This window comes from Hyla sarda, chromosome 8 (genome assembly GCF_029499605.1).
Source record: "Hyla sarda isolate aHylSar1 chromosome 8, aHylSar1.hap1, whole genome shotgun sequence".
NCBI classification, from domain to species: domain Eukaryota; kingdom Metazoa; phylum Chordata; class Amphibia; order Anura; family Hylidae; genus Hyla; species Hyla sarda.
In genome coordinates, this window is record NC_079196.1 from 66,421,978 (window position 1) to 66,447,051 (window position 25,074).

A 25,074-nucleotide genomic window follows, 5' to 3' on the forward strand; every position below is an offset into this window, starting at 1 on the left:
ATTTGTAACCCAATTCCTCATATTACCCCATGTGAAAATGTTAAAAATTGGGTAACCCCAGCATTTTAGTGTAAAAACATCTTATTTTTCAATTTATGGCCCATTTTTCAAAAAACCTGTGAGGTGTTATTTTCCACTGTACCCCTTGTTACGTTCATTGAGGGGTGTAGTTTCTAAAATTGTGTCACATGTGTTTGTTTTTTTCTGTTGGGGGCTTTATAAATGCACATGACCCCCGACTTCGATTTCAACAAAATTTCCCTCCTTCTATTCTGAGCATTGTAGTGCGTCCACAGAGCAATTTACATCCACATATGGGGTATTTTTTTTTCTCAGACAAAGTTGTTCTACAAATTTTGGGGGCCTTTTGCCCTATTACCCAATGTGAAAATGAAATATTTGGGCTAACACTATCAATATAGTGCAAAAAAAATCAAATTTTTCACTTTTACGGCCCATTGTTCAAAAAAACTGTGAGGTGTAAGTACTCACTGTAACACTGTTATGTTCCCCAAGGGGTCTAGTTTCCAAAATGGTATGCCATGTGTTTTTTTTTTTTTTTGCTGTCCTGGCACCATAGGGGCTTCCTAAATGCGGCATGCCCCCAGAGCAAAATTTGCTTCCAAAAAGCCAAATGTGACTACTCCTCTTCTGAGACCTGTAGTGCGCCAGCAGAGCACTTTTCACCCCCATATGGGGTGTTTTCTGAATCGGGAGAAATTGGGCTTCAAATTTTGGGGGGTATTTTCTGCTTTAACCCTTTGTAAAAATGTAAAAATTTGGGTAAACCAAACATTTTAGGTAAAATTATTTTTTTTTTTTTTACATATGCAAAAGTCATGAAACCCCTGTGGGGTATTAAGGTTCACTTTACCCCTTGTTACATTCCCCAAGGGGTCTAGTTTCCAAAATGGTATGCCATGTGTTTTTTTTTTTGCTGTCCTGGCACCATAGGGGCTTCCTAAATGCGGCATGCCCCCAGAGCAAAATTTGCTTCCAAAAAGCCAAATGTGACTACTCCTCTTCTGGGACCTGTAGTGCGCCAGCAGAGCCCTTTTCACCCCCATATGGGGTGTTTTCTGAATCGGGAGAAATTGGGCTTCAAATTTTGGGGGGTATTTTCGGCTTTAACCCTTTGTAAAAATGTGACATTTTGGGGAAACCAAGCATTTTAGGTAAAAATTATTTATTTTTTTTTACATATGCAAAAGGCGTGAATCACCTGTGGGGTATTAAGGTTCACTTTACCCCTTGTTACATTCCCCAAGGGGTCTAGTTTCCAAAATGGTATGCCATGTGTTTTTTTTTTCGCTGTCCTGGCACCATAGGGGCTTCCTAAATGCGGCATGCCCCCAGAGCAAAATTTGCTTCCAAAAAGCCAAATGTGACTACTCCTCTTCTGAGACCTGTAGTGCGCCAGCAGAGCACTTTTCACCCCCATATGGGGTGTTTTCTGAATCGGGAGAAATTGGGCTTCAAATTTTGGGGGGGTATTTTCTGCTTTAACCCTTTGTAAAAATGTGAAATTTTGGGGAAACCAAGCATTTTAGGTAAAATTTTTTTTTTTTTTTTACATATGCAAAAGTCATGAAACCCCTGTGGGGTATTAAGGTTCACTTTACCCCTTGTTACATTCCCCAAGGGGTCTAGTTTCCAAAATGGTATGCCATGTGTTTTTTTTTGCTGTCCTGGCACCATAGGGGCTTCCTAAATGCGGCATGCCCCCAGAGCAAAATTTGCTTCCAAAAAGCCAAATGTGACTACTCCTCTTCTGGGACCTGTAGTGCGCCAGCAGAGCACTTTTCACCCCCATATGGGGTGTTTTCTGAATCGGGAGAAATCGGGCTTCAAATTTTGGGGGGTATTTTCGGCTTTAACCCTTTGTAAAAATGTGAAATTTTGGGGAAACCAAGCATTTTAGGTAAAAATTATTATTATTTTTTTACATATGCAAAAGTCGTGAAACCCTTGTGGGATATTAAGGTTCACTTTACCCCTTGTTACATTCCCCAAGGGGTCTAGTTTCCAAAATGGTATGCCATGTGGTTTTTTTTTTTGCTGTCCTGGCACCATAGGGGCTTCCAAATGCAGCATGCCTCCAGAGCAAAATTTGCTTCCAAAAAGCCAAATGTGACTACTTCGCTTCTGAGACCTGTAGTGCGCCAGCAGAGCACTTTTCACCCCCATATGGGGTGTTTTCTGAATTGGGATAAATTGGGCTTCAAATTTTGGGGGGTATTTTTTGCTTTGACCCTTTGTAAAAATGTAACATTTTTGGGAAACCAAGCATTTTAGGTAATTTTTTTTTTTTTTTTCAAAATGGTATGCCATGTGTTTTTATTTTGCTGTTTTGACACCCTAGGGGCTTCCTAAAGGTGACATGCCCCCCAAAAACCATTTCAGAAAAATGTTCTCTCCAAAATCCCCTTGTCGCTCCTTCCCTTCTGAGCCCTCTACTGCGCCCGCCGAACACTTTACATAGACATATGAGGTATGTGCTTACTCGAGAAAAATTGGGCTACAAATACAAGTAAAAATTTTCACCTTTTACAACATGCAAAAATTCAAAAATTGGGTCTACAAGAACATGCGAGTGTAAAAAATGAAGATTTTGAATTTTCTCCTTCACTTTGCTGCTATTCCTGTGAAACACCTAAAGGGTTAAAACACTGACTGAATGTCATTTTGAATACTTTGGGGGGTGTAGTTTTTATAATGGGGTCATTTATGGGGTATTTCTAATATGAAGATCCTTCAAATCCTCTTCAAATCTGAACTGGTCCCTGAAAAATATCGAGTTTGAAAATTTTGTGAAAAATTTGAAAATTGCTGCTGAACTTTGAAGCCCTCTGGTGTCTTCCAAAAGTAAAAATTCATAAATTTTATGATGTTAATATAAAGTAGACATATTGTATATGTGAATCAAAATTTTTTTTATTTTGAATATCCATTTTCCTTACAAGCAGAGAGCTTCAAAGTTAGAAAAATGCAAAATTTTCAATTTTTTCATCAAATTTGGGGATTTTTCACCAAGAAAGGATGCAAGTTACCATAAAATTTTACCACTAAGTTAAAGTAGAATATGTCACGAAAAAACAATCTCGGAATCAGAATGATAAGTAAAAGCATTCCAGAGTTATTAATGTTTAAAGTGAGAGTGGTCAGAATTGCAAAAAACAGCTGAGTCCTTAAGGTGAAAAAGGGCTCAGTCCTTAAGGGGTTAAAAAAAGAAAAATCAAGCTTTCCCTTTATCTAGGGAAAAAATATACAAAAAAATCAGGAGCGACTCCAAACGCAACACCTACACCTATTGTCACATATCCAAACAAAACTTCATACAACTTGGAAGCCATTTTAAAACACACACTGTGTTGCTTGCTTCAATACTCCTGGATATGAGAAAAATAAACTTTTGGATCTCCAGGAATCCAAAGTATTTTTATTAGTACTTCTTATAAAAGTAATTATAGGTAGGAGAATGGATATAAGAAAATGGTTAAAGAGAGAAGATGGGAAAATAGAGGATTTAAAGGGATTTTCCAATCAACAGGAGCCAAAAAGTTAAACAGATTTGTAAATTACTTCTATTAAAAAATCTTAATCCTTCCAGTACTTAACAGCTGCTTTATGCCCAGAGGAAGTTGTGTAGTTCTTTCAAGTCTGACCACAGTGCTCTCTGCTGACACCTCTGCCTGTGCCAAGAACTGTCCAGAGCAGGAGAGGTTTTCTATGGGGATTTGCTCCTACCCTGGACAGTTCCTGACAGAGACAGAGGTGTCATCAGAGAGCACTGTGGTCAGACTGGAAAGAACTACACAACTTCCTCTGTATTATGCAGCAGCTGATAAGTACTAGAGGGCTTAAAATTTTAATTTACAAATCTGTTTAACTTTCATTTGGAAACATTTGTTTTTTACTGAAGTTCCCCTTTTAAGAAGAATGCATTTTATAACGGCATAAGTGATCGAATGGAAGGTCCCAATATTACTTAAATAGAAATGATATGTACCGTATATACTCGAGTATAAGCCGAGTTTTTCAGCACGATTTTTCGTGCTGAAAACACCCCCCTCGGCTTATACTCCAGTGAACTCTCCACCCGCAGTGGTCTTCAACCTGCAGACCTCCAGAGGTTTCAAAACTACAACTCCCAGCAAGCCCGGGCAGCCATTGGCTGTCCGGGCTTGCTGGGAGTTGTAGTTTTGAAACCTCCGGAGGTCCGCAGGTTGAAGACCACTGCGGCCTTCGACATCATCCAGCCCCCTCTCACCCCCTTTAGTTCTGTACAGTACTCGCCTCCGCTCGGCGCTGGTCCGGTGCTGCAGGACTGTCCGGTGAGGAGGTCGTCCGGTGGGATAGTGGTTCCGGGCTGCTATATTCACCGGGGAGGCCTCTTCTAAGCGCTTCGGGCCCGGCCCCAGAATAGAGGCGTTGCCTTGACGATGACGCAGAGGTACGTTCATTACCAACGTACTTCTGCGTCATCGTCAAGGCAACGCCTCTATTCTGGGCCCGAAGCGTGGAGAAGAGGCGCCCCCGGTGAAGATAGCAGCCCGGAACGACTATCCCACCGGACGACCTCCTCACTGGACAGTCCTGCAGCACCGGACCAGCGCCGAGCGGAGGCGAGTACTGTACAGGGGGGTGAGAGGGGGCTGGATGATGTCGAAGGCCGCAGTGGTCTTCAACCTGCGGACCTCCAGAGGTTTCAAAACTACAACTCCCAGCAAGCTGGGAGTTGTAGTTTTGAAACCTCTGGAGGTCCGCAGGTTGAAGACCACTGAGGGCGGATGATGACAAGAGGATGATGAAGGGGGGGTGTGGGATGATGACAAGGGGATGATGAAGGGGGGTGGGGATGATGACAAGGGGATGATGACAGGTGATGATGATGAGGGTCTGGATGATGACAGGAGGTGATGATGATGATGAGGATGTTAATGACGGGGGTCTGGATGATGACAGGGGGGGATGATGTATTTCCCACCCTAGGCTTATACTCGAGTCAATAACTTTTCCTGGGATTTTGGGTTGAAATTAGGGGCCTCGGCTTATACTCGGGTCGGCTTATACTCGAGTATATACGGTAAGTATTTAGCAAAGAGGTGTCAACAGCCCTTGTAAGAATAGATCAGTGAAGTATTAGACTAACCAAATACCCCAAATAGATAAACACTATCACACACAATTACTCAAAATCAGTAATCTTTATTAGAAGTATCATGAACAAAAATGTTGTTACAAACAAGGGCACCAGTAACAACCTCTATAAATTACATAACATGATAAGGCTAGTGGAATAAAATCATGTAAATCCATATATAGGCAATAAACACGTTCAGGGCTATGCACAGTATGTCTACAATAGCATGTCAAGTGACCAAATCAAACAAGAAGATATATAGGCATAAAAAAAATCCTAGTGTCTATAAATCAAACAAGCCTTACCATATATCAACCCCAACATATGTTTCGCTCACATGAGCCACGCCCCCTGAGGAAGCTCATGTGAGCGAAACATATGTTGGGGTTGATATATAACTGGTAAGGCTTGTTTGATTTATAGACACTAGGATTTTTTTATGCCTATATATCTTCTTGTTTGATTTGGTCACTTGACATGCTATTGTAGACATACTGTGCATAGCCCTGAACGTGTTTATTGCCTATATATGGATTTACATGATTTTATTCCACTAGCCTTATCATGTTATGTAATTTATAGAGGTTGTTACTGGTGCCCTTGTTTTTAACATCATTATTTATAATTGCTCATGATACTTTTAATAAAGAATATTGATTTTGGGTAATTGTGTGTGATAGTGTTTATCTATTTGATGTATATAGTTCAGGAATATGGAATATGGAATTGATGTATATAGTTCAGGAATATGGAAATAGGAGGTCGGGATAGGAGGTCGGGATAGGAGGATAGGAGGACGGGATAGGAGGAAGGGGTATGAGGACGGGATAGGAGGACGGGATAGGAGGTTGGGGTATGAGAACGGGATATGAGGATGGGGTATGGGGTTGGGATATGACAACAATATATGGGGATGGGATATGAAGTCAAAAGCTTCCTCCTTTGTTGATTTTCCTCCCCAACAAGGATGAGGAAGGAAAAACGGGGTCACGCCGGGTATACAACTAGTAATCTATATATATATATATATATATAAAACTCAACGTGTGTATATATGTATGTATGTGTGTATGTTCCAGCATCACGTCCAAACGGCTAAAGATATTAACATGAAACTTGGCACACATGTTACTTATATGTCAACAACAAACATAGGATAGGTGATTTAACCCTTACTCACCCCCATTTGCCAGGGGCGGGGTTTATGTTTAAAGTCCCATACAAGTCAATGGGAAATATATGTTACTGAATAACTTCCAAACGGCTGGAGATATTTCGATAATACTTGTTACTTATATGTCCACTTAAAATATAGGATAGTTAATTTAACCCTTAACTATCCCCATTTGTGAGGGTAGGGGTTTTTGTTTAAAGTCCCATGCAAATCAATGGGAAATGTATGTTCTCACATAACTTCCGTACAGCTGGAGATATTTCAATAACTGGTACACATATTACGGGTCGGGATATGAGGATGGGATAGGAGGTCGAGATAGGAGGTCGGGATAGGAGGACAGGATAGGAGGATGGCATAGGAGGACGGGATAGGAGGTCAGGATACGAGGATGGGATACGAGGACGGGGTAGGAGGTGGGGATAGGAGGACAGGATAGGAGGACGGGATAGGAGGTCGGGATAGGAGGTCGAGATAGGAGGACAGGATAGGACGGGATAGGAGGTCGGGACAGGAGGTCGGGACAGGAGGTCGGGATAGGAGGTTGGGTTAGAAGGACTGGATAGGAGGTCGGGATAGGAGGTCGGGATAGGAGGTCGGGATAGGAGGTCGGGATAGTAGGACGGGATAGGAGGTCGGGATAGGAGGTCGAGATAGGAGGACGAGATAAGATGACGGGATAGGAGGTTGGGATATGGGGTTGGGATATGACAACAATATATGAGGACGGGTTATGAAGTCAAAAGCTTCCTCCTTTGTTTATTTTCCTCCCCAACAAGGATTAGGAAGGAAAAACCGGGCAACGCCGGGTATTCAGCTAGTATCTGATAAATTACAGTATCCAGTGACTTATGAAACATTTATGATTAACTCACCGTTCAATATATCCTTTAGTTGCCGGAGCCAAATATCACAGAAGTCTTCACTCAAATTATAAAAATCAATAGCATTGTCTTTTAGCTTATGACCTTTTCTGATGCACACAAATACTGTGATGCCCAACAAGGTGCCACCTTTTTCCTGCCCGGCCATTCTGCGTCTTTTTAGTTTCACAGAAAATATGTCCTTCAACATAATGGATTCTTCTTTAGCTTGTGTATGTGCTTTCCCTGTGAAAGAGAAGAAATATTTTATATAAAACACAAATACATACACATGTAAGAAAAAAACTGATTTGTTCCTGGGAGTGAAATAAATGAAATCCTGGATGTTCTATTAAATGGACAATAAAGCTACAGTAAAGTGCAAAGCCTCTTGATGTTCTACTTCTAAAATAAGATAACAATTTCATTCACATACTGTGGTCCCTCAACATACGATGGTAATCCGTTCCAAACGGACCATCGTTTGTTGAAACCATCGTATGTTGAGGGATCCGTGCAATGTAAAGTATAGGACAGTGGTCTACAACCTGCAGACCTCCAGATGTTGCAAAACTACAACACCCAGCATGCTGGGAGTTGTAGTTTTGCAACATCTGGAGGTCCGTAGGTTGAAGACCACTGGCATAGGAAGTTGTACTCACCTGTCCCCGCCGCTCCAGACCGTCACCGCTCGTCACCCCTGCCCTGGATGTTGCCCTCCATCGCTGTCGCCGCGTCCCCGGGGTTTCCCCGACGCTCCGGCAAGGCCTCTGCTTCCCCGGCATCCTTGCTCTCCGTCGCCGCCATCACGGCGTTACGCACGCCGCTCCTACTGGATGATGGGACGGCGTGCGCAGCGACATGATGACGACGATGGAGAGCGCCGACGATGAAGGGGATCCCGAAGAGGACGTGCCGGAGCCCCGAGGACAGGTAAGTGATCGTCAGCGGACCACACGGGGCACCGTAAACGGCTATCCGGTGGCAGCTGAAGCAGTCTGCGCTGCCGGATAGCCGTTTATGCGATGTATCACTGTATACTATCTATACTATCTATCCATGTAAATTACATGTAAAATGTTTTTGGATGCTCTCAGAGATGGAAATAGAATATATGAGAAAAAGTACAAGGACATGTGACCACCAAAACTACACAAGCTTGCTGGACAACCCATGCTATAACCATTAAACCACTAAAATGAAGTTGGGCCTTCTTTTGTAGCTCTCTACAAGAATTTGGACAGTGTCTGTGGGAACCTGTGTCCATTCAGCCAATGGAGAGTTTGTGTGGCTGAAGTTGGACAAGAAGGGGTTTGGGTAAGTGGGAGCTGAGCTGCAGTGACCCAGCACGGCCACTACACAACGTACGGAGCTGTCTGCTTCCAGCTTTTCTACTGTATATGTGGGTATTGCAACTATGCATAACAGCTGATCAGTGGGGGTGATGGCTGTCCGGCTCTTACCAATCAGATATTGACAGCATTTGATGGCCCTATTTAATACAGAAACTCTCTTGAACCCACATAACCCACATGCACTGTGCATTATGCACATGGGGTTACTTATGTGAGATCCATGGGGTGACTTACTAGTATATAGTGAGGCTCATTTGTTATTCATTTATTAACCTCACATTATATCTTACATTTTTAATGCATCTATTACAAATGTGAGACATGACAGGGTTTCTAATGCTAGGCATGTTAGGTTACCTACTATTAATACTACTATAAATATTATTAAGTAACCCCAGATGACAACCACCATAAGCCAAAGGGGCTGGTTATACTGTACATTTACATTTTATTTTTTGTTAAAGCTATTTTTGCTCTGTGTATGAACTTTAAACCAGCCATTTTGGGCAATTTAAGAACTTAAAAAAAGAGAGACCAAAATACTTTGTGAAAACATAGCCCCACTGCTTGTGTTCAGTTTAGGCTTTTACCTGATGCAGACCCAGGTAAGTGAACTTTTATTAAAAGTAGTTGAGTACTCCTATAGGATAGATATTGTGGAGAGGCTAGATAGATAGATAGGTAGGTAAATAAATAAACAGATAGATAAATATGAGATAGATAGAACAGCACATCCAAACCCAGACAACCTGGAGGCCTGTAAGGGTGCAGGCAGGAGTAGGAATCTTGGTCACAGATCCACAGTTTAGCAAGACAAGGGATCACTGCAGCACATCAGTGTATCTTTGCAAAAAAAAATAAATTGGGTTTTATTTCACCATGTGCAGAGTTACAGGCAATGTTTCTGCTGGCTCATCCAGCCATTATCAAACAAGGTAAGTAGATAGACAGGTAGATGGTTAGAAAGATAGATAGACAGACAGATAGATAGACAGGTCAATAGATTGAAAAACAAAGAGGAGCAGCATAACCAAATCCAGATAAGGGTGGTAGCTATGGAAAGGCTTGGTTCAACAGCCTCTGTAATATCCACATGAAATATCACAGCAGCACATCCCGATAGTGCTTAAAGGGGTACTCCACTGGAAAACATTTTTTTCTAAATCAATTGGTGCCAAAAGTTAAACAGATTTGTAAATTACTTCTATTAAAAAATCTTAGAGGAGAACTCCGGAATAGGAAAATTATCGTCCATACTGCCAGCAGTAAAAAAATAAACAGGTACATACCTTCCTTCGCTCCCCCGGTGCCCGGTAACCAGCTCCGGTCTCCGCCGCGATCCTCTTTCTGGTTGCCGGTGGTCGGTAAGTCATATTGCGAATCACCGGCCGCAGCGAAGTCCCAACTCAGCTAGCGATAGGCTGAGCGGCAGTGTGAGAAAGCTTCAACACACAAAATTCTTCACCACACCAGCACGTGCTGCCGGGGCCGAAAACGTCACACTGCTGCTCAGGCTATCGCCGGCCGACTCGGGACTTTGCTGCAGCCGGTGTTTGGCAGTATGAATTGCCGGCCACCGGCAACCAGGAAGAGGATAGCGGCGGAGGCCGGAGCCGGTTACCGGAGGAGCGATGTAAGGTATGTAACTGTTTATTTTTTTACTGCTGGCAGTATGGACGATAATTTTCCTATTCCGGAGTTCTCCTTTAATCCTTCCATTACTTATCATCTGCTGTTATGATCCACAGGAAGTTCTTTTCTTTATGAATTTCCTTTCTGCCTCTGCTGACACCTCTGTCCATTTTAGGAACTGTCCAGAGTAGGAGCAAATCCCCGTAGAAAACCTATCCTGCTATACCAGAATGTCGTGTTGACGTTTCAGCCATCTCGCATGGCCATTGTCAAGCAAGGTATATTACAAAGTGTCAGGTTTAAATAAGGTGCTTAAAAGATATCAATGATGTAATAATATCACAATACGTGCATAAAAGAACACTGTAGCAGAAATCGCCTAACACACAAACACATAAGGGCACTTGATATCAGGAATAAAAAAAAAAATCCAAGTGAAACAACACTGCAAATTTTGTGAAAATATAGAAATAACTTAATACAATCTATAGGTGCAGGTTTGGTGAAGTGAAGGATTCATCTACCATACACCTTCATTGGCAATAATCATGCAAGATGGCCGAAATATCACCACAGCATTTTGGTGTTGCATAAAGCCAAACTTTAAAGGGGTATCCAAAGGATAGGGGATAAGAGGTCTCACTGCGGGGACCCCGCCGCTGGGGACCCCCGCAATCTTGTATTCGCCACCTACCTGTTTGAGCTGCATGCCGCGGTGCCACACTCACAAACAGCCAAGTGGTGACCACGGGGCCGGAGTATCGTGAAGTCATGACTCCGCCCCTGTGTGACGTCACCCCCGCTATGCAAGTCTATGGGAGGGGACGTGACGGCCGTCACGCCCCCTCCCGTAGACTTGCATTGCAGGGGGTGACGTCATGATACTCCAGCCCTGTGGTCGCCACCCGGCTGTTTGTGAACCGGCATTGCGGCGTGCAGCTCAAACAGGTGGGTGACGAATACAAGATTGCGGGGGTCCCCAGCGGCGGGACCCCGCGGTGGGATAAGATGTCTCAGGGCCGGAGTACCTCTTTAACCACTATCTGCTGAGATATTTCATGTAGATGGATAGATAGATGCTAGTTTGCTTGCACCCCGTTCAAAATTACTTATCTATCTTGATGTGCTGTTCATATTTGGACTTTGGATAGATAGAGAGATAGATAGATAGACTCCTGAGTAATACGCTAATGTCTATCAAAGTAAGATTATAATGTAGCAAGTCAACAGGCACAAATCTGTTTTTGGATTGTCAATCTAGAATTAATAAACCATTGTTCTAATAAACAGCATAAAACCCCCAGCAGAGCACCACATGGCAAACCACAACATGGGGGCACAAATCAGTCATAAAGCAATAAGAACAATTTAGCTTTCGGAGTAAATTCAATTTTTTTCTATTACTGTATACAACCTGATCCTGAATCCTATGCAAATATAAAGTGCCATCTAGAAAGTTGATAAGACTAATGTATAGTTATGTCTTCACATGCTACTTAGTAGACAAAATGTAATATACATTCATCATATTTCTCTGGACCCCTCAGGAGCACAACAAATCAGTGTTGGAAAGAATCTTCCTCCCATCTGGTAACAATAAACTTTTCTAAAAGACTGAACAGTATTATTTAATCCTGTGACTTCTTACTGTGATCTAAATTAACTTTTGCTACTGTTTTGTCATATCACATTGATATCAAATTAACTAGTCTAGTCCAGTCTAGTGCTCCAGTTAAGAAAAGGTAATAATGGCAAGAATAAGGGAAAGACGCTTCTTCTAGAAGTCACTTAGCCGGTAATAGCTGCGTACGTGCTGCAGTCACAGAGAAGGAATGGCTTAGGAGTCGATCTATTTTTTATTATTTAAATGGCACCAATTATGAAGAGCATGCTGTGCAAAAGCTTACTGTAAAATACACAGCCTCTCAAACCAAATTATTGTGATCATTCCTAATGTTTGTTACCTTGGAGACACAATGACGGCTCTATTGGACGCTGCCTCCGTATCAGTAGACTTCTCTTTGACAAACACAAAACCCCCAGAAGTTTTAAAGGGGATGTATTGCAAGAAAATGACATATTGGCCCTGATTTACGTGAACCCGAGTGTTTTTGTCGGGTTTAGCACCTAATATTCTGTCGCACGGTGTATGCGAATGTGTGCGACCCTAAAAAACCCGTCTTTTTGAAAACTCTACGAGTGTTTAGTAAAACACACCAAATGAGCGTATTTTCAATGAAATGGGACATGTTCCCGAGTAAATATTTTTTTTTTAAACTCTCGGAGTATAATGTGAAACACACGGAAAAAGTGTGAGAATGTGAAAATGAAAACCCGACTGCCGGCAGCAGTCGGAAAGTTCATAAAAACGGAGGGTTTAATGATGTTCACAACAACAGCCATTAGAGATGTTATTTGCATCACTCAGGCTAGATTAACAAGATGGTGGTTGATGTTGTGCCCTTTAGTCAACCTTTCTTTACATGGACTATTTTTGTAAACTTTAAAATTAATTTTGACAAGTGATTGATATTTTGATTGTTATTGCTTTGAACATAGTTATTTTCCACAAATGTCCTCTCTTCTCAATGGTCTTCTCCAAGTCTGCATTTTTTTTTTTCTTACCGTATTTTTCGTCCTATAGGACGCACCGGCGTATAAGACGCACCCAATTTTTAGGGGCAAAATCTAAAAAAAATTAAGATCTTGAACCCAATAGTGGTCTTCAACCTGCGGACCTCCAGATGTTGCAAAACTACAACTCCCAGTATGCCCGGACAGCCAACGGCTGTCCGGGCATGCTGGGAGTTGTAGTTTTGCAACATTCGGAGGTCCGCAGATTGAAGACCACTGCAGGAGGAGGTAATACTCATGTGTCCCCGCCGCTCCGGACCCGTCACCGCTGCCCTGGATGTCGCTCCATCGCTGTCGCCGTGTCCCCGTCGCTCTGGAACGTCTCTGCTGCCGGCCGGGTATCCTCGCTCTCTGTCGCCGCCATGACGTCGTTACGCACGCCGACGCACGTACGCGACGACGTGATGACGAGGGAGGAGAGCGCCGGCCATACAGGGGATCCCTGAACGGAGAAGACACCGAGGAGGCAGGTAAGGTCCCTCCCGATGTCCTGTAAGCACTAACCCGGCTATTCAGTCGGTCTGTTCGGGACCGCCACGGTGAAATCGCGGTGGTCCCGAACAGCCCGACTGAACAGCCGGGTTAGTGTCACTTTCCCTTCAGACGCGGCGGTCAGCTTTGATCGCCGCGTCTGAATGGTTAATACAGAGCATTACCGCGATCGGTGATGTCCTGTATTAGCCACGGGTCCCGACCGTTGATGGCCGCAGGGACCGCCGCGATAGGGGTGTATTCGCCGTATAAGACGCACCGACTTTTTCCCCCCAGTTTTGGGGAAGAAAAAGTGAGTCTTATACGGCGAAAAATACGGTAACTCAGGTTTTACCAGCCTAGTTTGTGCGACCAAACAATATTCCGTGCGACAGAAAAAAAACGAAACTTGCGACACAATAGTAAATAAGGTGAGAAAAATAATGGAGGAAAAGCACAAACACTCCAAAAAAAACTCTCTGGTCTTCGTAAATGAGGCCCATTGTGTAGGTGAAGTTTTTATGTTAAACTTTTTAACTTTTTTTAGTTTTGGTGCAATTTTTTTCTAATTTCTATTTAAACATAATCCTGACACATTGTAGTATTCACACTGGCCACTGGATCTCACAATAGACTGACACTACCTGTTCTCAGCAGTCAACACTTCTTAGCAGTCATCCCATCATTACCAGCCAGATTACAATGAAAGGTGACACTTCTATATACACACAGATCAGTCATAACATTAAGGGGTAGTCCGGAATTAGAAAAATAGAGCTGATTTCTTCCAAAAAACAGCACCACGCTTGTCCTTAGGTTGTGAATGATACTACAATTTAGCTCCATTCACTTCAATAGAACGGAGCCACAGTACCACTCAAAAACTCAAGACAGTAGTGGCGCTGTTTCTGGAAGAAAGCAGTTATGCTTTTCAAATTTTGGACAACCCCTTTAAAACCATTGAATAATTATGTTGTGACAATGGCACCTGTCAAGGGGTGGGATATTCTAGTCAGCATGGGAACAATCAGTACTTGAACTTTATTTGTTGTAAGCAGGAAAAATGGGCACCCATAAGGGTCTGAGAGACTTCGAAAAAGGGTCATAAATCTTGTGGGGTGTTCCTGGTTTGCAGTGATGTGGGCATATAAAAATTGGTCTAGGAAGGAAAACTCTTAAACCGTGGTTTTGGACGCCAAAGGACTAATTTATGCACTTGGGGAACCATGGGGAGACAAAAAAGTTTAAGGTTCCATGAAATTTCACAGAATTCTACAAGATGTGAGCTCTGGGGCTATAGGAGAGTACCACCCGATTTGATCATTATTTCAGGACACTCTATATTTGTCACCAATGCACCCACAACGTCAGCATTTTAGAGCCTTTTACATATTATTATTTTTTAAACAGTTTGGATTCCTCATCTATAATATCAACAGTGAAAAGATGCCAGTGTAGCCCATCAGACAAGTGTGCACATAAAGCATAGTATTTAAGTCAGTAAACTTCGATGTCGGCTGGCTGAAAGAGGGACGCATCATTAAGCATTCAAAAAAAGTTTGGAGCATAAAATTCATTAGTAAATTAGAAACTTTTTGGAGCACTGGAAAAAAAAAAAAAAAAAAAGCTTTGCAGCTATTACTCAATTATACTTTCACCACTTTTTTACTTTTAAAATTGGTACTTAATTTCCAGAAAAAAATGTCCCAATATACTTTCTGAATCAATTCTTCCAATTTCTAAGGTCTATGCTTGATATTATTCATATTATTATATTATATGTAAAAAAAAATTGCAATTATTAGTTAAAATTAAAAAAAAATAAAAAAAACATTGAAGAGATGTTTTTATTGGTAAAATGCAATCAAATGTTGATATATTTATAAAGCATTGTTGGTTTGTGGATGCAGAAAAAGCAAGAGAGAACATAGCACATGAAAAGAAGTACGAAAAATGAAAAAATAATACAGCAATGCTGTACTATAGCTATTTGGCTCGTGCAATGTAATTTTTTAATAAATCTAACAAATCTGTTCCAGGAAACACCAAATGATGTAAAATAAATAGGATTTAACCTTTTATCAAGAAAGTAGTGACTTTTCTATTTACAAACGTGTGTATTCCAATGTATTAGTTGTGCGCTCCCACAGACTTTCCCCAGTGTGTGGTGCATTCAAACAGAATTTAATATTCTTAATTATTACGAGATTAGATAAGTCATTCTACAGTAAAATGTGCTCGGATCCCCCTACTGCTTTAAAACCGAGTGCGGTATAAATCTCCACATAATATAGCCCGGTGGAGGTTTATCAGGCAAGCTTATTTTTTTTTTTGTGTGTGTTATTAAAAAAATATATAATAATAACAATAAAAGAGGAATGTTTCAAAACTGCGAGTACAATTAGCGTCAAGCAGATAAATCCTGCCCTAATCCTGTTTACGGTCTACATCAGACAGATGTGCCAAGATTGATTCAGACAGAACCGCGGCTTACAGTAATATTTCTTTTTAAGTGCTGAACACTAGTCTATTTTTGCTAAACCTTTGCTAAATAATGTTGGCACCGACTGATTTCTGCTGCTACTATGGCAGAAGTGCTCATTTTTGCACGCCTTTGCTGCGACTACGCAACCTGTAAACAGAGATTATCTGTGGGCCTTGCAATTAAATTGTTTCCCCCAATGAAGATTTGCCAATTTAGTACAGAATTAAATAGCATTCTATCCGACAGAATACCGAAATCTCAGGAACAGATGGTACCTAGTGCCGTAAGTAAGTGTTACGAGATGGTTGCCATTAGGCTGAGTAACAGGATATCACTGCTGATACCTTTTTTAACAAGTGACTGCAATATAAGAGTAATATAGATATTCGCTTGGCAGATGGTACTATGCTGGAACTTAAGATATATTAAATAAAAATAAGCAATAATAAGGCCTCAAAAAATTACGGTATTTGTGAATTAACAGGTACACTACATGATATTATCGTTATGTACAAAAAAGTTTTATGTCAGACATTTTTTTGCTGGAGGTTTCTGAAATAAAACAATGTCCATACCATATTCAAAAGCGAATGTCCACCTTTTAGCACTGTTTTATATTTGTATTATACATTCATATTTTTTTTTATAATATATTTTTATAGTAGGGGGTTAAGTGTCTATGCAATTCCCAGCATAGACAGAAAATTCTACAAAAAGATGCCTACAACCACATTCTGTTTTATAAATAGTAAGCAATAAGCTCCAAAACTTCTAGAAGACAGATACAATATTATATATGAAAAGGAACCCGTTCCATTCACTGCAGCAACACCATACTGAAAGGCATTATGGGGGAGATTCATCAAAACCTGTGCAGAGAAAAAGTTGCCCAGTTGTCCATAGCAACCAATCAGATCACTTCTTTCATTTTTAACAAGGCCTCTGCAAAATGAAAGAAGCAATCTGATTGGTTGCTATGGGCAACTGGGCAACTTTTCCTCTGCACAGGTTTTGATAAATCTCCCCCTATGTCTTTAAAGCAGTGGTTTTTAACCTGGGTTCGATCGAACCCCAGGGGTTCGGTGAGTCAGTCCCGGGGGTTCGGCGGGGGAGGTCGCAACAGGACAGGCAAATCAAGGAATTGCTTGGGGCCCAGACCAGAGCTGGTGTTTGCCCGTCCTGTAGCGATGGGGCAATTCCCCCCATGACTATTAACTCCCTTCGGCCCCGCGTTAAGTTTAAAAATTAAGGACCGCCGGGACATAGTGCACGCCGGGACGTCACTGACGTCCTGTGCGTGCGCCCATGGAAATGAAGGCGCCGAGGACCGGAGGATAGTGAAGGAGGAAGACGCGCGCTGGCCAGCTTGGTAAGTAACCAGCAGCACGTCATCTTCGGCGCTCCGACCACCGGTCCCGAGACCTACTGCTATAGCCGGAGCGGTGGTCGGAGCAATGAAGTGGGCAGTACACAGGCATACAGCCTCCAGCCATACACTGTATATGGCTGGAGGCTGGATGTCTGTGGGGGAACACTGCCTGCATCTGTGGTCTTCAACCTGTGGACCTTTAGATGTTGCAAAACTACAACTCCCAGCATGCCCGGACAGCCAACGGCTGTCCGGGCATGCTGGGAGTTGTAGTTTTGCAACATCTGGAGGTCCACAGGTTGAAGACCACTGGCCTGCCTAATGTGGGGGAACACTGCCTGCCTAATATGGGGGAACACTGCCTGCCTAATATGGGGGAACACTGCCTGCCTAATGTGGGGGAACACTGCCATTGTTGTGAAAATGACATGAGAGTGGCACTTGCCAAGGTAAAGCCGCGCATTTCTGAACTGGTCTCTGAAAGACAACAGCAGAAGTCACACTGATTTGCAGTAAATATTCATTATGTTTTTGTGTGAAAATCATGTTTTCATGGTTTTGTTCTTAAAGGGGTACTCCGCTGCCCTGTGTCGGAAGCTCCGCTCCCCAGCGCCCGGAAGTTTATTGTTCCGGACGCTGTGTGCAGGCTTCCGTGTTCAGGGCCGCCCCTCGTGACGTCACGCCCGCCCGCGCGACGTCAAGAAGGGGGCGGGCGTGACGTCACAAGGGGCGGCCCTGAACACGGAAGCCCGCACACAGCGTCTGGAACAATAAACTTCCGGAAGCTGGGGAGCGGAGCTTCCGACACAGGGCAGCGGAGTACCCCTTTAATGGTTTTGTTCATTTTGTGCACCTATGTATAAATATATACTTAAATATATACCTCCTATGTTTTGAATTTGAAAAAAATCATATTTTATTTTTCCAATTAAGAGGGGTTCCGCATGCGCATATGAAACTGGTGGGGTTCAGTACCTCCAACAAGGTTAAGAACCCCTGCTTTAAAGGGAATGGGTCATTAGAAAATGAACTGTTTAAATCAGGTCTATATGTCAAAAAAAATGTATTAAGAGTTTTTGGTGAAGCTTTTTTTTTTATTTTCCATTTTATATCTATAGTTTGTAATAATCCTGTAATATTACAGTTTTTATTCTGGCCACTAGGGCTAAAAATAATCTGAAAATTCCTGAACAGTTTATTTCCCAGTAATGCCCTTGTTTACAGGACAGACAAGGAACACAGTGAAAAGTGACACCAGTAGATAGTTATACACAATAGCTTTTGCTCAGAGAACAGCATCCCCCTTCACTGTAGAACAGTGTTTCTCAAGCGCGGTCCTCAAGACCCCTCCCCGCCAACAGGTCATGTTTTCTGGATTTCCTTAGTCACAGGTAATATAATTATGGCCAGTGAATCAGGCATCACCACAGTTATGTCACCTGTGAAAGACTAAGAAAATCCTTAAAGGGTTACTCCGGCGCTAAGACATCTTATCCCCTATCCAAAGGATAGGGGATAAAATGCCTGATCGCGGGAGTCCCGCTGCTGGGGACCCCCATGATCTTTCAAGCAACACCCCGTTACCATCAGCCCCCGGAGCGAACATGTCTAATGACTGCTGATCATGGGGCCGGAAGTTTAGTGCAAACTTTTGAAGAAAAGCAAACACAAGTGCTATTTAGCACAAGACTGGTACAAGCATTGGCAGAAAGTACCAGGATAAAATTAATTGTCTGCGGAGTGCTCCTTATTTGGTTTATTAGAACAGCACATTAACCGTTCAGCACTTATGCACAATTTAATACACTACCCCAGCTCCTAACACAAGTACTCAGGTTTCGACAAAAAGAACAGTTACAGTTATTTAATGCTGATGTCAGGGATTTTATGCCATTTATTTGCCAAATGTTTGTTTTTCTAAGAATCAGCTTGTACTCTAAAAAGATTAGTTTCTAGGAGACGTGAAATGGTGGGGACTGAAACATCTGCCACTGTAAATGTCCCATCTTATATCTTATGCATGCATGCATTCCTACATTAACACAGGCTAAATGGATATTCCGTCGGTAATGTGGACGCATTTGTTGCACCAAACTCTACATGACCTTATAGCACCTATGGTGCTTTCTGTTCTCCAAATGATGGTAGTGAAGGTTTTTTTTTTCCACCACTGAGGAAGGTTTCCAAACCTCTACCAGTATAAAGGCCTATGACAAGTATTATTTTCATACTATTCCTGTCTAACACAGGTTTTTTCTGGCAATTATTCTCTCTTTAAACTGCCACTGCAGTTTTTAAGCCAAAGCCAGATGTGTATTCAAAAGGAATGGAAAATATGAAGGAAGGACTTATACTTCTCCTTCCTCATGGATCCACTTTTGACTTTGGCTCAAAAAATGGAGCCATATAAGACCTCAACAGGAACCAAAGGGGTTGTTTTTTAGTGGTCGTGATACGGACTGCCACAGGCATCAGCAATAAACAACCTTACATTGTTGTCCCTAAAGAGTCTTAGGACTGAAGAGAAAAATGCATTGGGGCCTATAGTGTCGGAACCATTAACCTGTACGCCCTGAGACCGGTCCCTGTGTGAAAAATGGCGTGACCCTGCATCAACACCGGGTCGGTCCCAGCTATCGTTGTGCCCTGGGCTAACAGCGTGCGGCACCAATCGTTGTGCCGCGCGCTGTTAACCCTTCAGACGTGGCGATCAAAGTTGCGCAAAAAAATTCAGAAGTCCAAAATAGCATATTTTTGGTCACTTTTTATATCATAAAAAGCAATCAAAAAGTCCGATCAACACAAAAATGGTACCAATAAAAACTTCAGAACAAAAAATGAGCCCTCATACCGTCCCGTATGCGGAAAAATAAAAAAGTTACAGGGGTCAGAAGATGACATTTTTAAATGTAGAAATTTTCCTGCATGCAGTTATGATTTTTTTGAGAAGTACGACAAAATCAAACCTATATAAGTTGGGTATCATTTTAACCGTATGGACCTACAGAATAAAGATAAGGTGTAATTTTGACCAAAAAATGCACTGCGTAGAAACGGAAGCCCCCAAAAGTTACAAAATGACATTTTTTCTTCAATTTTGTCGCACAATGATTTTTTTTCCGTTTCGCCGTGTATTTTTTGGTAAAATGACTAATGTCACTGCAAAGTAGAATTGGTGGCGCAAAAAATAAGCTATCATATGGATTTTTAGGTGCAAAATTGAAAGCGTTATGATTTTTAGAAGGTGATGAGGAAAAAATGAAAATGCAAAAACGGAAAAACGCCGAGTCCTTAAGGGGTTAACGTTTTCTTTTTGTAGGGTTCTTCAGGGGGTACCTAGACTGGTAGGCAGAAAAAGCAAATAGGGACTTGTAGAGTAAGCTGCAAATATATTGTTAGCTACTTTGTAAATTGTCCTTTTCCAGCCTCTAAATAATCCCCAGAGCGATACTTACAGTGAAGGACTAACAACCTAATGTGAGAGCATCATCTCATTCGTCTTCTGTGTCCTGGACTGAAGATTGCACTTTGGTTATAGATTCACATATTGAAAAATGAACATAGGTCATTTTTGTACATGAACATGTGAATGTACTGGTACCGTATATACTCGAGTATAAGCTGAGTTTTTCAGCACGATTTTTCGTGCTGAAAACACCCCCCTCGGCTTATACTCCATTGAACTCTCCGCCTTCAGTGGTCTTCAAACTGCGGACCTCCAGATGTTGCAAAACTACAACTCCCAACCGATCGCTGTCCGGGCATGCTGGGAGTTGTAGTTTTGAAACATCTGGAGGTCCGCAGGTTGAAGACCACTGCAGCCTTCGTCATCATCCAGCCCCCCCCCCCCCCCCCCTTTTTGTTTTGTACTCACAAGACATTTTGCTGAGGTGGCCTTCTGCATAGACTATACCCAGCAACACAACACTGAAGCGGATTCCTACGACTGTGTGTTATGTTAGTCTACAATCTATTGTATCAACAGTTTGAAACGTATTTATTTGTGTATATATATATATATATACATATATATATATATATATATATATATACTACAAAGTGTGGGCTCAGCACTGGTTACAAATAAATATTCATAGGTGAAAGTAAACCAATGTAAAGGGTGTATTCACACATACAGTATCCTGTGCATATTTGATGCACAGGATTTAATGCTGTGTCAGCTATTTAGTTTATATTAAAATGTGTAGGTTAAAATCCTGTGCATCAAATCCTGTGGATCAAATATGCACAGGATACTGTACGTCATAATAGACCCTAAGGTGCTGCCCGCCGATATCTGTTTCCTGATCTGAACACACGGGAAATGCCTGATCAACCACTGGTTGCAGGGGTGTCCTCCTTAGCCAGTGATTGGTGGAGGAGGTCTTTCCGGCCATTTTTTCCTGTCTCAAAACAGAACAAAAAGAAGTGGTGATTATCAGGGACCTAATGAGCAGCAAAGTGGCAGCAAAGGCAGACTAGGCAGTTAACTGGAAGCTGTAAAAAAAAGCAGCATATCATTTGTGTACAGGATGTTATGTATAGATAACTTATTATACACACACACAGATAGATAGATAGATACTGTATATACTCGAGTATAAGCCGAGTTTTTCAGCATGATTTTTCGTGCTGAAAACGCCCCCCTCGGCCAATACTCGAGTGAACTCTCCGCCTGTCAATCCCTTCTCAGTGGTCTTCAACCTGCGGACCTCCAGATGTTACAAAACTACAACTCCCAGCATGCCCAGACAGCCATCGGCTGTCTGGGCATGCTGGGAGTTGTAGTTTTGAAACCTCTGGAGGTCCGCAGGTTGAAGACCACTGCAGCCTTCGTCATCATCCAGACACCCCCTTTAGTTTTCTACTCACCTCCCCTCGGTGGGAAGGAAGGATGAGCTGGTCCGGGCCATCTATGCTGCAGGGACCATCCGGTGGGGAGGGTTAGTCATTCCGGGCTGTCCATTTTAACCGGGGGGGCCCTCTTCTCCACACTCCGGGCCTGGCCCTGGACTAGTGACTTTGCCTTGACGACGACACACAGGGACGCGCATGAACGTCCCTGTGCGTCGTCATCAAAGCAACATCACTAGTCCGGGGCCAGGTGTGGATAAGAGGGCCCCCCCGGTTAAAATGGACAGCCCGGAATGACTAACCCTCCACACCGGACGGTCCCTGCAGCATAGATGGCCCGGACCAGCTCACCCTTCCTTCCCACCGAGAGGAGGTGGGTAGAAAACTAAAGGGGGTGTCTGGATGATGACGAAGGCCGCAGGGGTCTTCAACCTGCGGACCTCCAGAGGTTTCAAAACTACAACTCCCAGCATGCCCGGACAGCCGATGGCTGTTCAGCATGCTGGGAGTTGTAGTTTTGCAACCTCTGGAGGTCTGCAGGTTGAAGACCACTGATGAGGGGATTGACAGGCGGTGATGATGAAGGGGGGGATGATGACGGGGGGTCTGGATGATGACGTGGGGGAATGATGTATTTCCCACCCTAGGCTTATAGTCGAGTCAATAACTTTTCCTGGGTTTTTGGGGTGAAATTAGGGGCCTTGGCTTATACTCGAGTATATACGGTATGTATATACATTTCTCTGATCACACTAGAATTAACTTCCAATTTGAATGGTTTCTGTTATTACTATCAGAATAGTGTATTTTATCCAACCCATTTAAACCCATTATAAGTCTACTATTTGGATCTTCTGCAGAATAGACCTGTCACATAACTCATGGATCATGTAACAACAGAAATCACAACACAGTGAACAGCGCCTTGACTCGTTAATAAATGAAATGTATGAAAATTGCCCTGTCTGCTCAAGTACTATTATTTTTCCATAGATGTCAAATACCCTTCCTTTGCAAAGTAAAGGATTATTTCCCAGCCACAAGTGCAATTTCACTAAAATCAAATCCTTACTATGAAAGAAGATCATACATTTAGCAGGACTTAGAAGATAGCCAGAGATAACAAATGCCAGCAGAAAGATGAGAGCATACCTTACACTAATGAAAATCATCAATTTGGTTTTCTTTAAAAGAAAATGCTATAAAATCATTTACGTATCATGTTCCTGGCTTTATTCAGATCTTTGAGTGCTACAGTGAGAACCACAATGATCCCTGAAGTCACCTGTTCATAAATGTGTTGCCAGGGTGTCTAAAAATCTGCTCTATGTGCTTTCTACTGATGTCTACAGAACATCACCCTACTGGGCTATTACAAGATTATTTTATCAAGTGTAATACAGCAGAAAGGATACAGGTTTTTGCCATATGTGGGGTAAGTGTAGACAACTGCCTACCATAAAGGAGCACAACGCTTCAATAGTATCTCCTGTATGTCTCAGATTTCATGCGTAGCTACAGAAAGCGTCAGAAGAAAAGTGGCATGGTCCATGAACCATTGCTTCTTGTTTAAAATATGCCCATTTACATCGGCACCCTACACACACACACATACAGTAATGGCCGTAAATGTTGGCACCCCTGAAATTTTTCAAGAAAATGAAGTAATTCTCACAGAAAAGGATTGCAGTAACACATGTTTTGCTATACACATTTATTCTCTTTGTGTGTATTGGAAAAAGCAAATTGGACATAATGTCACACCAAACTCCAAAAATGGGCTGGACAAAATTATAGGCACCATTTCAAAATTGTGGAAAAATTAGATTGCTTCAAGCATGTGATGCTCCTTTAAACTCACCTGGGGGCAAGTAACAGGTGTGGGCAATATAAAAATCACACCTGAAAGCAGATAAAAAGTCTGTGTGTGCCACACTAAGCATGGTTGAAGTTCCACTGGTTGCCGAACGGGGAAGAAACAAAAAGGTGATTTTCGGGGCGCATGCCGCAATTTTGGTTACGTCACCCATCCTGCAAAACTCTTTTTTGTATAAAGCATTGATTGTATGTCATTTCTGTAAAGGACTTGAAAAAGAGAGCGGGCCGCTCTCAAAACGCGTTGTCTATGGTAATAAAAGAACTATAATCTAACTAACGGCATCCATGGCAGTTATAAATAAAGGAAAAATAGACCAGCTCACCGCTCCAATGCAAAGACTCCAGACACGAATAGGCAACGGTGCGGAAGCATGGATTCAGGTACCCACCCGTCCCCGTAGCATGCAGATGAAAAAAGGGAAAGGAAATCCAAAAAAACATGGTGGAAAGGGAGTTGTGACATGTCACTCTAAAATCAAAGTGAAATGCGTTTCACTACGATTTTAGAGTGACATGTCACAACTCCCTTTCCACCATGTTTTTTGTTTCTAATGGAATGAAGTAAACGTTAAGTTTCATCGCACCTGCGGAGGCTGGATTTCCTTTCCCTTTTTTTCGTCCTAACGGCATCCATGGTTCTCTGAAATTTGCGGTGTGCACCCCAAAAATGGCCTGTTTTTTTCTTTCCCGTTCGGCAAATGCCAGCGGAAAATCAAGCACTCTACAGCCACCCTCCCCAGGTGGACCCGGGTCCAGAGGCAGCCCTGCTCTGTATGTTCTATGCTACTATAGATATTGAGCTCTGAGCCATGTTCAACCCTCTACCACGTTTAACCCTCTCACCCCCGGTAACGGCACAAGGCAGCGCCTTCTCCTGTCTGCTTCTTTTTATCTTTGCATTTATCTTCTACACTAAGCATGGAGAAAAGAAAGAGAAGAGAACTGTCTGAGGACTTGAGAACCAAAATTGTGGAAAAATATCAACAATCTCAAGGTTACAAGTCCATCTACAGAGATCTAGATTTGCCTTTGTCCACATTGCGCAACATTATCAAGAGGTTTGCAACCCATGGCACTGTAGCTAATCTCCCTAGGCGTGAACGGAAGAAAAACATTGATGAAAGGTGAAGAATGGGTAGATAAAGGTGGGGAATTTTGTAGAGCGCTCCTGCTGTCAAATGACGGACTCAAAATGCCACGGCTGCACAGGACAATT

The 25,074-nt window shown here is 42.5% G+C and overlaps 1 protein-coding gene across 4 annotated transcripts in view; it reads right to left on the reverse strand.

Moving 5' to 3' along the window:
- CERKL (ceramide kinase like) overlaps positions 1 to 25,074 on the reverse strand; it is a 170,429-nt gene that overhangs the window by 114,799 nt on the left and 30,556 nt on the right. For 2 of the 4 annotated variants that reach the window (XM_056536982.1, XM_056536981.1), the window contains exon 2: positions 7,193 to 7,426. In XM_056536982.1, coding sequence (XP_056392957.1) covers positions 7,193 to 7,391 — 199 coding nt within the window. In that variant the 5' untranslated portion in view covers positions 7,392 to 7,426. Of the gene's footprint in view, positions 1 to 7,192; positions 7,427 to 16,332; positions 16,563 to 25,074 lie in introns of those variants that run through there. The other 2 variants (XM_056536983.1, XM_056536984.1) reach the window with 2 other exon arrangements.